General features: G+C 36.4%; 1 protein-coding gene across 1 annotated transcript in view; it reads left to right on the forward strand.

The window, feature by feature from the left end:
- The first annotated feature begins 5,548 nt into the window (after positions 1 to 5,548).
- SLC30A8 (solute carrier family 30 member 8) overlaps positions 5,549 to 18,673 on the forward strand; it is a 34,993-nt gene continuing 21,868 nt past the window's right edge. Inside the window, exons 1-2 of the mRNA XM_035011796.1 lie at positions 5,549 to 5,988; positions 15,832 to 16,031. Coding sequence (XP_034867687.1) covers positions 5,918 to 5,988; positions 15,832 to 16,031 — 271 coding nt within the window. The 5' untranslated portion in view covers positions 5,549 to 5,917. The remainder of the gene's footprint in view (positions 5,989 to 15,831; positions 16,032 to 18,673) is intronic.

Below are 18,673 nucleotides of genomic sequence, written 5' to 3' on the forward strand. Positions count from 1 at the left end.
GATGGCTTTGGCTACCTGGAGTATTTAATGGTTCCATATAAATTTTAGGATTTTTTGTTCCATTCCTGTGAAAAATGCCATTAGAATTTTGATAGGGATCGTGTTGAATAGATTGCAGTGGGTGGTATGGACATTTTAGCAATATTAACTTTCAAATCCATGAGCATGGAATATTTTTTCATTTATTTGTGTCTTCTTCAATTTCTTTCATTAATGTCTTAGAGTTTTCAATATACTGGCCTTCCACCTCTTTGGTTAAATTTACTTCTAGGTATTTTATTCTTATTGATGCAATTGTAAATAGGATTGTTTTTTAAATTTATTTTTCTGATAGTTCATTATTGGTATATAGGAATCAACAGATTTTTGTGTAGTGATTCTGTATTCTACAACTTTATTGAATTTATTAGTTCTAACAGTTTTTTAAAAAGATTATTTATTTGAGAAAGAGAGAGAGAGCGAGGACAGAGGGAGAGTGAGAGGGAGAAGCAGACTCCCAGCTGAGCAGAGAGCCTGATGCAGGGCTCGATCCCAGGACCCTGAGATCATGACCTGAGCTGAAGGCAGACTCTTTTTTTTTTTTTTGAGAGAGAGAGAGATAGAGACAGCGAGAGAGAGCATGAGCGGGAAGGTGAGGAAGAAGTAGACCTCCACTGAGCAGGGAGCCCAATGCGGCACTTGATCCCAGGACCCTGGGATCATGACCTGAGCCAAAGGCAGATGCTTAACCGACTGAGCCACCCAGGTGCCCCTGAAGGCAGACTCTTAACCGACTTAGCCACAGAGGTGCCCCAGTTCTAACAGTTTTTTGATGGAGTCTTTAGGATTTTCTATATATAATATCATGTCCTCTAAATAGTGACAGTTTTACTTCTTCAGTAAATAGTGACAGTTTTACTTCTTCCTTTATAATGTAAATGCCTTTTATTCCTTTTTCTTGCCTGATTGCTCTGGTGAGGACTTCCAATACTATGTTGAATAAAAGTGGCAACATGAGCATACTTGTCTTGTTCCTGATTTTAAAGGAATCGCTTTCAGGTTTTCACCACTAATGGGCTTATTATATATGGTCTTTATCATGTTGAGATACAGTCTCTCTATGTCCACATTTTTTAGAAGTTTTAATCATAAATAGATGTTGTGTTTTATCAAATGCTTTGAAATAATCATGATTTTTCTTTTCTTGTTCTTTCTTATACATTTCTTATTCTAATGCTTTAAAAATCATGGCTTTGGTCCTTAGAACCCTCTCTTGCTTGTCAAAGTAAAAAAAAAGTAAAGAAGAGAGACATATATAGTTGTAAGAATGTGAAGCCAGCAGATAACTACTTTGGAGTTTGTAAGACTAAGTCAACCATATCTTTCTTGGAGAGTGCATTTAAGGGTTAATTAATTTAAGTTTGCAGAGTGCTTGTGAAAGGAATTGTGGGACATAGAGACTAATCAATAAAATATACACTTCGTAAACATTTTAACCACCTAGTCCCAATATTCCCCCCTACCAAAACAGTGCTAGTTTATTTTTGTATTATTTATTTGCATCCATCAGGCTTAATAAACTATTTTTATTGTTTTTGTATCAATATTTTATCAAGTTTTTTTCAACAAATATAAATTGCATTTGCACTGAAACATTTCTATAGCTCAATCTTTTTTAAAAAAAATGGCAAAAGAAAGAGTTATATAGTACCAGTTTATCAAGGAGAAAATAAAACTCAGATAGCTCAGTCCATTCTCACATAAAGTATGAAATATCAGGAAATGGTTTGTGTTTTATACATGTTTACTTTAGATTAAAATGAAATTTTCACAACATGCTTTAAAATACAATCCAATTAAATTTTCAATGTCTTTGTTTTCACATTCTTGGATGGAACTTTTGAAGAACTCACACTGTAGTAATAACCACAAAACCACCTTACTAAGGAAATGCCACTGAGCTTAGAAATAATATCTTTATAGTCTGTGTGGTAGTACAGAAGTCCAGAATCTTCAGCAGGTGATTATACTGATTGAGTTCTCATTTCCTTCCTGTTTTGTCCTCTTTATGGAGGACACATTCTGAATGGCACTCGACTACTAAGCGAGTAGAATGAGGCAGGCAAAAATCCATTTGAGAAATCACAAATCACAGATTATTTGAGAACATTGGGCCTAGGGAGCTTGAGGGATTTACCTGAAGTCATATAGCTGACTGACGGTGGGTTCAAGTCCCCAGGTCTTCTTTGCAATAACTTCTACTTCCTTGATGGATTCTTCCATCATGGGTAATTCTTAGCCTTCTGCTAAGACTGGGGTCAATTTCTCTGAGATAGCCAGGACATTTTACTTAGACATGGCCAAATCCATAGCAACTCACTTCTATGTAACACTGATTATATGCCAGATGCTAGGCTAAAACTTTTATACACATTATCTCTTTTACTCTTCACAAGCACTCTGTAGAGAGGGACTCCATTAATGCACCGTTTACAGATGAGAAATTGAAAACCACAGAGGCCAGGTTAACTTGTTGAAGGTCACACATGTGAGGAAATGGTCAAACCAGAAACTGAAATTAAGTCTCTCTGATTTGAAAGTCCATGCACTAAACCACTTTACTATACTGCCTCTCCACACAAACAAGAAATAGCCAAACAGAATGAAAATCCACATTATTATTTTAAAACAAGCACACTTTCATGTCTCTTTTTAAAAGACAGTTACATGCAAACAATGGCAATATGAAGTGTTTCTGAAGTATGAGTTTAAATTTGGGGAATGCAAATCTTGAGAACTCAGCACTTTAGTGTCTAGGGATGATCATGGTGGTTTTCCAAACACACTTTCTGCAAGTAAAATATCAAATGATGTGTAAGACACCCGTGTAAATTATTTTTGCATGAGTATTAGTTAATGTTTGTAAAATCCTATTAAGAAATAGTTGCCAACAACAGCTAGCACTGGGAAGCTGAATCAGTTCTTTGGTCATGTCAGTGATGTTCTTATGGCTGACATGATATTTATTCCCAGAGGTAACTGTTAATAAATTGCATTTTGCCCCTTCAGTTTCTACAAGCTTGTGATGGTGAGTGGGAGGAGAGGACAACCTGTAATTCAGAATGGTTTAGAAGCTGGTTGCCTTGGAAACTGGAAAAAGCAGCATAATGCCCACCAAAACCAACTGTCAAAAAGAGAAAGGATTTTCTTTTTTTGATCTGTGTTGCTTTCCAAATGCATATTTTGTGAATTTTGCCAGTCTGATTAGGGCCATTGGTCCTTGGTGGGCGGTGCAAGCCAGAGTGGGCCAAAGGTTAGTCAGAGAGGATGGGAAATTCTTCATAGACATTGTACTGACAGAATAATGGGGGGAAGGGGATGGTGGTGTAGTTAAAATGAGTTTATAAGTTGACAAAGTTATCAAAAGGTGAATATTTCACACAATGTGACATGCAGGCAATTCTTAATCATAATTTATCTACATTTAAATTTATAGCAGCAAAACTTACTTTTTTAACATAAAAGTTTTATTTGCTGTAATCTACTCTTTGCTACTCTTATGCTACTTACACCAGAAGTTTTGGGTTATACTAGAGTAGTTATTTTCAAGAGTAGCACTTGGAAATTCACAAAAATTTGATGAAAGTAATTTCTTAATACTTTTAAAAAATGCATATTTTTTATTTTTAAATGATCACACATGTACACATACACATTTTATAGGTTTGTATATATGCATGCACATATATTTAAGTAAATCATAGGAAATTGCTGATTTTAGACTATATTAGGTCTATAAAAATGGCAATTTTATATATTTTAACTTATAAATAAATAGCAGAGGTCACAGAATACATGTTTTTCTTCTTCTTTGCTGGGTTCCCCATTCCCTCTTTTCTCATCTCCACCTCACCCTCTTCTGTGTCAGTCCTTCCCTACACTTCCCATATATCCTCACTCTCTTCTTGCCTCACAGGCAATTCACATTAACAACCTAGTATGTATCTCTGTGCTCACAGAATCATGAACAGATGTAAATATATCTGCGCATCTATATATGTGTTAGTGACAAAACTCATGATGCAGATCTCAAACTTCCAGATTGTTTTTTTTCCCTGTTGATAGCTACAGCTATATATTCTCTTTCCTGCATTTGAATATTGCTTATCTTCTCTTCTTTGCACTTATCCTTAATGGATTTCAGCCTAATTCCCTTTTTGACATTCATTCACTTGAATTCTATTTCTCTCCTATGTACTAGAAACAATTCACAAATGATTCAAGCTGCAAAGTGTTGGAACATGTCACAAAGATGGATTAGTAATTCTTTTCTGGTTTCCTACTTTGCATCCACAGAATAACCTATTATTTTGCAAAGTTAAGAGTAAGGATATATGAGAAGGAAATGCTTTGGATTATTCTAGTAACTCTAGACCCAGAATTTCTCCTGCAAGGAAAAATGTCCTCCCAGAGCCATTTCTCTGATTTCCATCAGTCACAACCAAGTTAACGATTGGTTAGGCAATGGAGTCATATGGAAAGACCTTAGAACTTATGGATGAGGCTGTTTGAAATCTTAAACATGAGGTACAGCTTCACTGCAGATGTCATAGGACACCTGATGCTCTCACTGTTAGCCAAAGGTGACTTCTCCTCTCACTGCTACTGAAATTGCCATTGAATCCCATTTTCTTCTTCAGACGCAATATCTCTCCTGTTAGGCCATTGTGGCAGACTTCGGCTCAGTACTATGGGCAGATTCCCAAGATGCTGGGCAACTGGGCTATTCCAGGACTACACTACTCTGAGTTTTCCCATTAGGAAGTGAATGTTGACAGAGGGAGAAGGAAATGAGTACTCAGTAGTTGGAGATTTATGGCTTCTTCTCCAGTCTGTACTCCCCAATTCCCCATGTGCATCTGTACAGGTCTTGGATGCTCTTTGGCCTCCCCACAAATGCCCACCATAAAGGGCTATAGTCCCTTCTCTTATTTGGAAAGGAAAATGCTTTATAATGAAATAAAATGTGAATTCCTAGGAGTTTGGGGGTTGAATGTCCCTTGGGATCAACTCAGAAGATGCCATTCCTGAATTGTAATTTGTTTTCCTGATAGGGTTTCCTTGGGTGAGTCTTTTATCCTCAGCAGAGGATACCCTACCCAGGGAGAAGACAGATCATTCCAGTTCTTTTAGGTATGACTGAGGGCTGTAATTTATTTAGAAGCTGAGTCTGCCCTTTTCCTGCCTGTCAAAAGGGCTTCAAAGCTGCCACACCAGGAACTGTTTCAGATTACAGACTTCAGCAACTAATGACCCATGTCCTCCCTTCAGTAGTGAAATCCCAAAATGGCCTTGGGAGAGGAGAAAGTAAATCCTGACAGTGCTTAGAGGTCATCTTAGAACTAAATCTCAGGAGAAATGTTTTTAGGTTGAGAGAGAGATTCCCCCCCCACCAAAAAAAAATGAAAGGAAAAGAAAGGGAAATCATGAGACTAGTGCCCAGAAGGGTGTCTGCAGCTCACCCAGGTGTGTTCTGAAGACCAAACATCTACATCAGCAATTAGCAGGAAACCTTGAGCTCCCCTACCTCTCAGGAAACAGTGGAATCAGATAGCATCGGAAGCACACTCTCTCTCTCTCTCTCTCTCTCTCTCTCGCTTCACCTGATCCTTCCTGCAGGTCTCTGTAGGAAAGGAGTTTCTGTGGGTAAGAGAATGAGACCAGGTGATCGTCCAAGGAGGCTGTAATTTTAGCAGACCTACCAAGAACCTTGATGTAGGAGGCTTGTTATTCTAAATCACAGAAGCCTTTTTATTTTTTTCTTTGGAAAGTATGTGAATGATTATAATGCTGCTTTGCTTCCCAAACTGAGCAGTGAGGTAAACAGCAGAAGCCACAACAACCACAAACAACAGCAGAAGCTCTCATCCTGACCACCATGGAGTTTCTCGAAAGAACTTACCTTGTGAATGACAGAGCCACCAAGATGTATGCCTTCACCCTAGACAGGTAACAGACACCTGTTTCTGCTTCACGACTTTCTGTGTCTTGACTATTCAATAAATCCTTAGATCCTACTTCTTCAAAATTGGAAACTTGCTGTGCAACTCAGGGGTATTTTGTAAAATCTGATAAGCTGTTGACTGACCTGTATAATTCATATCCTGGAAAATGCAGGATTTGATTCCTTAAATATCCTAAGTGCACAAAGGATACATTTTATTAATATATTTTTCATCTGTAGTTTATCTTCCAGGAAACAGGCATATATGATCTAATCTGTTTACCTTTCTTTTCCTCAATTATTCCCATTTTTAAAGTTCTAAATATATTTTACTAAATTATATTTAGAAAAAAATTAAGGCTTTTCAACATTGTGACAGAATTGGGGTTACATTGATATTTAAACCAACTGCTGTTTTCTTAATCATAAAATACCATAGTCAAATGTACACAACTATAATGAATATAGCTGAGTTTAATGTCCTACATAGTTCTAGTCCTTTTACTATCTCCACAATACCACATGCACAGTACCGCATTCATTTATCTTCCCCTTATTGAACTACTATTGATTGAACACGCTTGGATATATAACAGGAAGAAAACATGCTTACTTTCAGATCTCTGTCCTCTTGAAACTTTGAGTCTAATGTGGAATGCACACAGAAAATAGGCAATTACAAAATAGCATAGAAGTGTCATTCTGGAGGTGTTTAATGAGACGATCTCAAAGGAACCTAGGCCTTAGCCAGACTTTAGGGGTCAGAGAAAGCATTGCAGAAGTGATAGAATAAGAAGTGAAAAATGAAAAGGAGTTAGAGTAAGGTTAGGAAAATTCCATAGAAAATACAGGTGGGGGGCGCCTGGGTGGCTCAGTTGGTTAAGCGACTGCCTTCGGCTCAGGTCATGATCCTGGAGTCCCTGGATCGAGTCCACATCGGGCTCCCTGCTCGGCAGGGAGCCTGCTTCTCCCTCTGACCCTCCCCCCTCTCATGTGCTCTCTCTCTCTCATTCTCTCTCTCAAATAAATAAATAAAATCTTTAAAAAAAAAAAAAGAAAATACAGGTGGGGGACATTTTCCAGACTGAGATAATTGCCTGGTAAAAACAGAGACATATAAGAATAAGAGTTTTGTATATTTGGGGAATTCAGTCTGAATGAGGAGCAAAGAGAAACATGCTTAGTACGTACAGATGAATGAATGGAAATCTGAAATGATTTCATATAGGAGCAGAACTTAAGAGAACACATACCCATTAATAGTATGTGTAATGTTTGTTTGTTTCATGGAACCAAATTCATATTCTAAAAGAGTAGCAACATTGTGTTTGATAGCATCAAATGTTTGAACAACTGTAAAGGGACACTTTTAATAGGATCTTTATAATTTTGCTTTAAAAATATATGATAGAATCTAGCACATCTATTATCTCACATTATAACAATTATTTTCTTAGAAAATAATATTAGATGTGATTTATTAAGACCATAAATAACAAAACCTCATATTAGGTCAGGCAGAAATTTTAGACAAAGAATTGTTTTTACTATAGACACTCTTAATAGAGCATCTCTACATTATTAAAATAACACTATTTGCCTTCTCATTAAAATAGACCATTAACTCTGTTACACAAATAAAGCTAACCATATAGAGTTAGAGGTCTCTTTCACTTCCTAAATGGGTATGGTTTTCAGGATATGGTGATGATAGAAACTATCAAACTCATTTTTATTTTCTTTTCATATAAAAACAGTTAAATCTTGGAGAGATGATTTATGCTGATCCCTCATTTTACCAGTTAGGAACCTGAATGCCAAAGAGAAGTGCCTTTCTTAAGGTCAGCTGTCTAATTATGGCAGAGTTGGGATCTGAACCCATGCCTCCTGTTCGTGAATTTAGTGCCTGCTTCCTCCTCTTCCACCTCTCCTGCACACACACTTTCACCTTGTGGCCTCCTGAATCCTTACTCTATTTCTCCTTGAGGTCACATGGACCTTGATTTCCTCACTTATTTGCTTCCTTTTATCATCTTCTCTGATCTCCTTTCTCATGGATTTTCTTCTGTCTCTCTTTCCCAGACAACTTTGCCCTCTGATAGTCCTTCTCTTTTCTCCTTCCTTCTCTCTTTCTACTTATAATCAGCTTTCAATTTAAATTGTTACTAGCTATTGAGAAACTTACCCTGAAGGAATCTTTATTCTCTAATTCCACGAAAGGAGTATTTCATTTATCTACTGCTGGGCTACAAACTAGTCTCAGAATGTAGTAGCTTAAACAGCAATCATTTTATTATTCACAATTCTTGGGTCAGTGAGGTTTGTTCATGGGGCTGCATTCTGCTGGTGTCTGGGCTGTGCCAAAAGTTCCAAGATGGCTTTCCTCACATGTCTGGGGGCTTTGTACTAGCTTTTGGTTAGTCTTCATTCTCCTTCTCATGACCTCAAATATTTTCCCCCTTAAAGGAGCCTGCTATGGACTGAATATTTGTGTCCCCCCCCGCTCCCAAATTCATATTTGGAAGCCCAAACTCTTATGTGGCTGTGCTGGAGACGGGACTTTTAAAAGAGGTGATTAAGGTTAAATGAAGTCATCAGGATGGAGCCCTGATATGGTAGAACTGGTGTCCCCATAGAAGAGGAAGAGACACCAGAGATCTCTCTCCACTGTGTGAGGATATAGAAAAGTAGCCATCTATAGACCAGGAAGAGAGCTTTTGCCAGAAACTGAATTTTCCAGCACCTTAATCATGGACATTCAGCCTCCAGAACCATGAGAAAATAAATTTCTGTTGTTTAAGTTACCCAGTCTATGATATTTTGTTATAGCAGCTTGAGCAGACTAACATAAGGTCCAGCTTTAATTGGATCAGATTGTGGAGCAATTTATGCCTTAGGGCATTGTTAAGACAGTAGAGTAATCAATAAGTGATTAAACTGGTCAATAGTTGGATGTGATACCCATTTAGGCAGAACAGCCAGAAGCTTAACAGTGAGACCATGGAAAGAGACAATCAAAGCAAACATGATTAAAATGATCAGTATCCCTGGGCTGGGGTGGAGGAGGTAAAGATGACTCTGTGTATACTAAGGCTTCACCCTCTTGGGAATAATAACAGAAGTTGCACACGTAGGGGACATAGGAGGAAAGAGATTCCACTTAATTAGACAAGCCATTCCCAAACAAATAATAGAGCAAACAAGTAAACATCAGTAACAACAGGCCCACAGGGGATCAGTATCCAGAACTGCTACCATGTATTATCTAAAACATCCAATTTTAGGCTAAATATTATAAGACCTGCAAAGGAACAGCAAAAAATAACCCATACATAGTAAAAAGAGCAGGTAATAGAAACTGCCTTTAAAAGAGCCCAGGTGTTGGACTTAGCATTCAGAGATTTCAGAGTAGTCATTATAAATATGATTAAAGACTTAAATGAAATCATGTTTAAAAAAATTAAAGAGAGGTATGATGGCAGTGTCTCATCAAATAATGTCAGTAAAGAGATAGAAATTATATAAAAAAGAGATAAATGGAAATTCTGAAGTTGAAAGTACATTAAGTAGAATAAAAAATTTGTTAAAGGAGCTTAGCAGTAGATACGAACTGACAGAAGAATCAGTGAACTTGAAGATGGATCAACAGATATGCAACATAAAGAACACAGAGAAAAAAATGAGGAAAAAGTAACAGAACCTCAAAGAAATGTGGCACATCATTAAATGCCCTAACACACGCATAATGGGAGTACCAGAAGGAGAGGAGGAAAAGGAGGAGAGAAATATTCAAAGAAATAATGGTTAGAATTTTCAAAAATTTGGTGACAATATTAATCTACACATCTATAAGGGTCAACAGACTCTAAGAAGAATCAAGGAAAACAGATCTACTCTCTGACATATCATAGTGAAAATACTGAAAGCAAAACAGAAAAAAATTTTGAAAGCATCAAGAGAGAAAAAGATTCATCATGTTCAAGAGCATCTCAGTAAGATTACCACCTGACTTCTAGCAGAATGAAAGGACCTGGAAGGCAGTGGAATGACATATTCAAAGAGCTAAAAGAAAAAAAAAAAGAACTGTCAACCAATCATCTTATATCCAGCAAAACTATCTTCTAAAATGAAGGTGAAATGAAGACATTCCCAGGTGAGCAAAAACTGAGAAAATTTTTTGCTAGCAGACTCACTTTTCAAGCACTAGCAAAGGAAAATTTTCAGGCTGAAAATAAATGACACCAGACATTAACTTGAATCAAGACACAAAAACCAAATAGCATCAGTAAAGATAAAGGTAATTAGACAGCATATTTACTCTCCTTTCTTCTCTTAACTGATGTAAAGATAAATTGCATACATAACATACATACATATATATATATAAATATATATAATATTAGATGAAATACTAAAGTTATAGAAAGATACAAACTACCAAACTAACTCAAGAGAAAACAGAAAATCTTAGTGGATCTATAATAAGTAAAAAGATTGACTTAGTACTAAGGAAACTTCATGCAAAGAAAATCCCAAACCCAGATGTCTTCACTGGTGGTTTTTACCAAACATATAAAGTAGAATTAATACCAGTTCTTCACAAATTTTTCCAAAAAATAAAAAGGATTGAACATTTTCCAACTCATACTATATTTTAACATTCCACTGATAGCAAAACAAGAAGATATCACAAGAAAATAAAACTATAAGTCAATATGCCTTATATATACAGATTCAAAAATCCCTCCACCCAATACTAACAAACTAAACACAGCAAGATAAAAAAAAATTATGAACTACGGTGAAGTCAAATTTATCCCAGTAATGCATACTTCATTTAACATTTGAAATACAATCAAAGGAATACACCACATTAATAAAATAAAGGACAAAACCCACCACATGATTATCTCATTAGATGCAGAAAAAGCATTCAACAAAACAACAGCCTTTCATTATAGTGACATTCACCAAGCAAGAAATAGAAGGGAACTTTTTCAACCTGATAAAAAGTTTTCTACAGAAAACATGAAGGTAACATCAAACTTAGTGGTAAAGGCCTGAAAGCTTTCCCTTAATAACAGGAACAAGACAAGGATGCCCATTGTCACCATTTCTACATAGCAGAGCCCTACTGGGGCTCGATCCCAGGACCATGAGATCATGACCTGAATAGAAACCAAGAGGCCAACACCAAGAGTCCCATGCTTAACTGACTGAGCCACCCAGGTGCCCCTAGCTTTAAGTTATTTCACAGTACAACTTTATTGTTTCTGAAGAACAATGATAATCATGTAATGTGAAAATGGTAGACTAACTTAAAAATTCACACTTTTTGTGTATTTATCTTGTTCCAAACACACTCGGAAGTGTTCATATGAACTAGCTAAAATCTCAAAGCTACCCTGTGAGAGAGGTGTTATCATCATCCCCATTTTGCAGGTGAGGAAATTGAGGCACAGAGTGGTTAAGTTGTTTTCTTACAGTCATACAATTACTGAGTGGTAAAGCTGGGATTTGACTTAGCAATGGGATGTCAGAGCCCAAATTCTCAGCTTCCTCCCTGTACTATCATCTACTCAGTCCATTTCAGAAACTGGCATGACCTCCACCTAGCTGTTGTAACCAGAAATCCATGAGGAATCCTCGAGTCCCACCTTCCCTCATTCCCCTCTAAATAATGCTATTGGTTAGTAAGTCCCATTGATTCTACCTCCCAAACATCCCTCAAATATGGCTACTTCTTCCCCTTTTCCTTGTCACTGCACTGGTCCAAATTGCCAGCATCTCTGCTTCAGCCACCTCCTAAATGGTCTCCATGTTTTGCCTCTTTATGCTCAAGCCTTCCAAGCATCACCTGAAGTGAGCATTTTAGAAATGTGAACCACATTATGTTACTTCCCTGCTTAAAACTTTCCAACTTCCTTCTTGAAGAAAAGGAAACCCTTTTTAATGGTTCACAGAGTTCTGCATGATCTAACTTCTGCCTACTTCTCTGATGTCATCCAATATCACTTTCTTCATCCCACAGTGGCCACCTATGTAGTTCCCTTTCTGTCAAGGCTAGCTTTTGACAGGATAGGCTCTTTCTTGCCTTTTTGCCTTTGCACCAGCAATACCCTCCACTTGTGATGTTTCTCTTTCATGTAGGTCTACTCCCATTATCCTTTAACTCACTGTAGAGATATCTCTACAGAGGTGCCTCCCATTACCACTCTCTTTGAAGTAGTCCCACCTTTACTCCCTGATCACTGACCCATCATACTACACAGCCTCTGTGACTATCGGCTGGCTTACTGTTTGTCTCCCTCTGCTAAGATATAAGCTTCTGAGGTCAGGAACTTAGTCTTAAAGACCATGGATCAATTAGCATCTCTGAAAGTGTAGGCACATTGCAGGGATGCAGTACAAATTTGTTGAATGAATGAATACATGAGGTATTGGGATATGCATAGTGGGACCTAAGCTTTCATCTCCTCTTCTCATAGGAATAGTGATTTGAGGTTCTTGGGAGAAGTGATGTGAAAGCGCAAAATAGAAGTGATTTTATGTAGTCAACATATGAAATAAGAGGGTGAAAGTTTTACCAGCTCTACTTTAGAGACACAGAAACAAAGTGGTTTAACTTCTACCATCAAACAAAAATAAAATACAAAAGAAAAAAAAAACTTCTCCAAGATCACAAAACAAAACTCCATTCTCTAATTAGTATTTTAAGAAATAAACTGAAAGTTGTAGGCTATTGCAAGAAAAATTTTGAATATTTCCCTATTTCTCCTGTTATTCCCCCTTTTTTTCTTTGATGCTACAGTAACTTCCTCTGCTCTGGCCTATTATTCCTATTCTTCAGAACTTCAACCATCTTTGAATTCATGGGAATCTATGGAGATTTATTCATAATTCATTTTTTGATGCATCATAGTATTTGCTTTTTATAACCTTCTTAAAATTCTCAGGATTCACATTCATTTTTTAGAGTAAGAGCCTATTCTGCATCTATAGGTACCTAGACCACTTTGCTCTAATGAGGTAATGAGAAATGTACTTTAATTTTGGTTTTTAAGTTTTGGGGGAATTACAGACACTTTTAGGAGCCCAGTGAAGACTGTGGGCTCTTGCATCCCCCCATAAAACACACACAAACACATATATGAACACATTGCATCCAATTTCAATGGAGCCTCTGTAGCCCACCTTTGGATCTCCTGCTTAGTATTTCAAGGAGCAATCTCAGCTCAAAGTATATCCATATTGGTTAATCTTAGAGTCTAGGACAATAAAGCAGTATTCAAAGGTAAAAATTGGCCAGGTTTCTTGCACGTTTCTTCTTGTGGCATTGCCCTGGAGGCTGTGCCCTTAGTAGGATTCCTGCCTTTGACTTCTGCACTGCTTCAGAATAAGTTCTTTCTCCTGGTCACTTACCACCTGGTTTTCTCTGGCCACAAGATTCATGAAAAATATAAAATAAAGCAAATCTTCCTATGACTTCAGCAAATCAGTGGCCAAATGAACAGTGCCAGAATGATCGGTGACTCTGTCTTGCTCATGTTGCCTTCTTAGCACAAAGGAAGAGGAAACCTCTATCATGCTTTATTTTTAGTTCTCAGGCTCCTGAGTTGATGGCCATTGGTGATCCACACTGCTACATGATATATTTTTTATTATCAGGGTATGTTCAAAATCCTGAGTGTTATTAATATCATCAGTACAAACATTCCAAAGTCAATTTGGCGATATATACCAAAATCCTTAAAAATGTAGATACCTCTTGACCAGACAATTCCCCTTTTAGGGTTACATTTTAAGAAGATAATAATATATTGAGTAAAGATTAACTATAAAGATCAACAGCCCCATTTATATGAGCAAATAATTGGAAAAGAATGAATTGTTTAATAATAGGAAATCAGTTCATTATGTATGACATATTTATATTAAATACAGTGCTCTCTATATGTTAAACATAATAGTGTAGAATATTTAATAAATTGAGAAAACGTCAACAATACATATAGCTAAGAATCAGGTTCCAAAGCTGTATCTTTGGTAGGATCCTATGGTGACATTGTCATTTCATCCATAACCCATTCCAGCCCTTCCCCACAGAGTTGCAGCCATAAGATTTGGGTAGCATCTACCCCAATCTCAGCTCCAGGTGTCAGCATGGTAGGGTTTAGCCATTCTGATTATAACAAGGTCTAAGCCAATTAGCCCATCCATATTCCTCTGGCCATATTCCTCTCATTTGGCCAAATCAGCATGCGACTCAGGACTCTTGTTTAGGAGTTGAGAATGGACACTCTCTCTGCCTGTATAAGAAAAGGCAGGTGCACAACTGTGATTACCTAGGGCAACCATTCCACTACCATGAGGGAAACCAGCCTGCGGTTAAAGTGTACTTGAGAATGCAGAGCAATGCCTCTGGTGTCTTCCTAAATCAGGTTAAAGCCTGATACATCTAGATGCTTTCAGTTGCAGAACCAATAATTCCCATTTCATAGCATGAGCTTTGTTTTCAGTACTTGTAACCAAAAACACCCTAATTATGGACTCTGATTATGTAAAAAAAAGTGTGTTTATATGTCACAAATCTAAACAACAAAATATCAGTAACAGTTGTCTTTTGGAGGTAAGATTACCAGTGATTTTTCCCTTTTCTTTGTGCTTTTCTGTAATTCTAGACTTTTTGTAATGAATATATACTTTAGTTTATTCGGGAAAAACCCAAATATAATGATAAGTAGGGTCATAATAATTACCATCATCTAAACCAAAACCTTCAGACCCTTAATTCCAGATGGGGATAAGACAAATGAACTAGCTCTTCAAGTGGAGGTGGATTTATTTTTCTTCTTATACCCTTCAAAGTCATGAATGCTAAGTTCCTAATTCTAAGAATCTTATTAATGTCTTCTAATAAGTTTATTTAAAAAATGGAAGTCTGATGGGCTCAAGATCCGTGGATATTGATATTGGCATCAGTAGAGATTGGTTTCAGGTGTATCAAAGTTTAGGGAGGGAGGTGGGGTGGAGCCCAGTGGAAAAAACACTAGGTTTAGAATCCCAGTTCTGCCGTTTCCTGGTTATTTGGCCTCAGACAATTACTTAACCTCTCTGAACCTTGATTACTTCAGCTAAGAAACTATGGGATTGGACTGAATGGTATCTACAATCTTTTCATCTATGAAATTCTAGAGCCCTATACATGGCTCTAAATAATGCTTTATATTTGAGAGGAACTAATAGGTACTGCCTGCTTCAGGAAGTATAAGCAAGTTTGACTCCCAATACAGCTTTGATAGATTGAGACAGATTGTCTGCAAAGCTGTGTTAAGAGGGTTTCTGAGAGTCCACGTGGACTCAGCAGGAGAAAGTGCTATGATCTATTAACAGTGTTGCTGTGGAGAAGAAAGGAAGAGTTTTGGCATTTAATAGTGAGTATTTGAATCATCAAGCTGACTCCTACGCACATATCCAACATTGCCCTGCCTCCCCCCCCTTTAAATTTGTAACACAGGGTCCAAAATCTTTTCAAAGTGCAGTAATTTGGAAGGAAATGCATCAAAGTGTATCTGCTTCCCTTCTCCTGTTCCTTTGACATCTCTTAATCACTGCTGGTAGAGACTGAATAAGACCTTGACTGAATAAAAGCAAAACCTTTAGTAGTTGAGAATTCAGAAGGAAATTTCTTGCTTGTTCCTTACACTTGATATTTCTTGTGGAAGGAGCTGTGAACAGCAACTTGCCAGCTAGTTAGCAGATGTCCTACTATCAGTTCTGAGAATGGGCAGGGTTGTGAGGTATTTGCAACCATGTTCACTTCTTGCTTCTGTCAAACTCAACCATAGTGTGGAACTCCAGCAGAAATCCTTGAATAAAGATCAATGTCCTGGAGAGAAGCCAGAGGAGCTGGAGTCAGGAGCCATCTATCACTGTCACAACAACTCCAAGGCCACAGAGAACAGAGCAAACGAGCAAGTCTATGCCAAGTGGAAACTCTGTGCTGCTTTGGGAATATGCTTCGTTTTCATGATTGCAGAGGTCGTGGGTGAGTATTACTTAAAGAGATTTCTCTGATTAAACAAGCAAACAAACAAAACCCCACATCACTGCAGAAGGGTTATAGAAGTTCTCCTTTGAAAGAAAGATTTCATATTTTTTGTAAGTACTGAGTAACAATATGCTCATTATAGATAAGGTGGAAAATACTAGGAAACAAAATAAAATTTATCACCATCCCACATTTGAGTAATAACCTCTAATAACATTGTGGAGTATTTTTGTACAATATATTTTTCTATTCATAACTCAATAGTTATTATTAACATAACTTTTTTTAACATAACTGAGAGCATACTGAATGCTTTTGACCATGCCATCAAATACTCTTCAAAAACATTTTTATGCCTGAATAATATTCTATAATATGCTCCACTGTGATTTACATAACCATCTCCCTATTGTTAGAAATTTAGGGAGGTGGTTTTTTTTTTTTTTTTTTTTTTTTCCTGCTGTGGACAATACTGCAGTGAAAACTCATGAATAAGAGTCTCGCTGCCTCTCTGGTTAATCCCTTGAAAGAGATTCCTAACAGTGGAAAAACTGACTGAAGGACATAAATACTTTTATTACTTCTTGATGCATATTGCCAAACTGCTATCCAGAAAGTTTAAAACAATTCATATGTCTGCCTGCTGTATGTAAGAATAATTCTCCAAATCTTTACCAGAACTTATTTTAATCTTTTAAAAATCTTTGTTAATGTATAGGTTAATATGCTTTATTTTATTATTCATTTTTTTGTTACTGTTAGAATATTTTTGCATGCTTATTAGTAATCTATATTTCCCTTTGTTGATGCATTTCCTGCTTGCCTCTTAATGTCTCCTGCTCATTTGTTTTTTAGATAATTTATAATGTTCTATGTTGATCTCTGGGAGCTCTTTATATAGTTAGGATATTGAACTTTTTATATTTGTTATAAGTACTTATTCAGTTTATTGTTTACTTTTTAATTTTTGGTTTGATGTAGAAAAGTTTTAAATTTTATATATGTAATTGTACCAAACATTCCATTTTGAGCTAACTTCTTTTATTGCTCTTTCACTATTTTATTTTATTTATTTTTATTTTTTATTTTTTTAAAGATTTTATTTATTTATTTGACAGAGAGAGACAGCGAGAGCAGGAACACAAGCAGGAGGAGTGGGAGAGGGAGAAGCGGGCTTCCTGCCAAGCAGGGAGCCCGATGTGGGACTCGATCCCAGGAACCTAGGATCATGACCTGAGCCAAAGGCAGACGCTTAATGACTGAGCCACCCAGGTGCCCTGCTCTTTCACTATTTTAGTGCTTTGGTCCCTATCTACTGAGAAAATAAATATCATTTTGTTGTTCAATTTTTTGCATTTAATTTTAAATCATTGTGGGATTAGATATGCTCTAAGGACTACAAATTCTTTTTCTAAGTAACAGTTTTCAGCATTATTTCTGGAATAATTAATTATTCCTTCCATTGATTTTTGATGTTTCTTTAATCATTTATCAATATTTTATAAAAGAATAATGGCTTGGTTCTAAGGTGTTTCATTGATCTGTATTGTTCTTCTCTGTTACTAGTAACATATTTAATTAACATAGATTTATATGTTATAATATTTGTTGTTCTTTCCTCATTATTCCTTGTTTAACAGAAAAAAGGAAAAATCCATTTACTTCTGTTTATTATTCTAATACATGAGAACCATTGTGTTCAGTTCTCTCCAAAATCAGATTATGATTTTACTGGTATGTAAGTTAATCTGGAAACACAAATCTCTTTAAAATACTCAGTTTTCTCCTCTAGGAATATGGTATGTCTCTCCATTTATCCAAATACTCTACATCTCTCATTTGTTTTGTGATTTTAGTTAGTTAGCTTATTTGTTTTAATACAGGGGCAGACTATTTCTTGCCAAGGTTATTTAGATGTGTTTGGTTTATTCTTTCCAGAGGTGAGTGGGGTCTTCCTTTTTGCACATCCTCTTTTCTAGGTGGTTACTTTTGGTATTCTCGAATGTTTTCCATTTTGCATATTCATTTTATACTAATCAGTGTATTTGCAGTATTTTTGTTCTAAATGTATCTCAACCTATTTTCTTTGTTCCTCTCTCATCCATCCTTCCCCCTCCTAGGAGATAACACTCTCGTGCAAAAAACATATTTCTCTTCTTTTTCAATAATTATATCTCTTCTGTATGTTTCATATTTTTATCATGTTAAATAATACTTTATGCTAAATCAAATCTTCTGTTCAACTATTTAAGTGAAATGTTTCCTGAGAGGTAAAGTATTTTCATTCTATGAATGAAGTGGGTTTTTTCCCAAGTTCTTAAATGATTAACAAATAATTAAGGATACTTGTTGATTTTTATCAAGTATATTTTCCTTTAAACATACTCTGTTAAAATTTTTTTGACACATTGTTGATGTGTTTCATATTCAGAGATTTCCAAATATAATACAGTCTTTGCATTTCTGGCATTCTGATAATAATAACTGATATCTAATTAATGCTTATTATGTGCCAGGAACTCTGAGGAGTGCTTGTCATTATGTTACCTTACTTAATCCTGTCAAAATCCCTGAGAGGTAGGTCCTCTTATAATTAGTTGCACTATATAGATGAGGAACCTGAAATGCAAAAAGTACTT

Source organism: Mirounga leonina, unplaced genomic scaffold (assembly GCF_011800145.1).
Source record: "Mirounga leonina isolate KUSES-001 unplaced genomic scaffold, KU_Mleo_1.0 Mir_165, whole genome shotgun sequence".
Taxonomy (NCBI): domain Eukaryota; kingdom Metazoa; phylum Chordata; class Mammalia; order Carnivora; family Phocidae; genus Mirounga; species Mirounga leonina.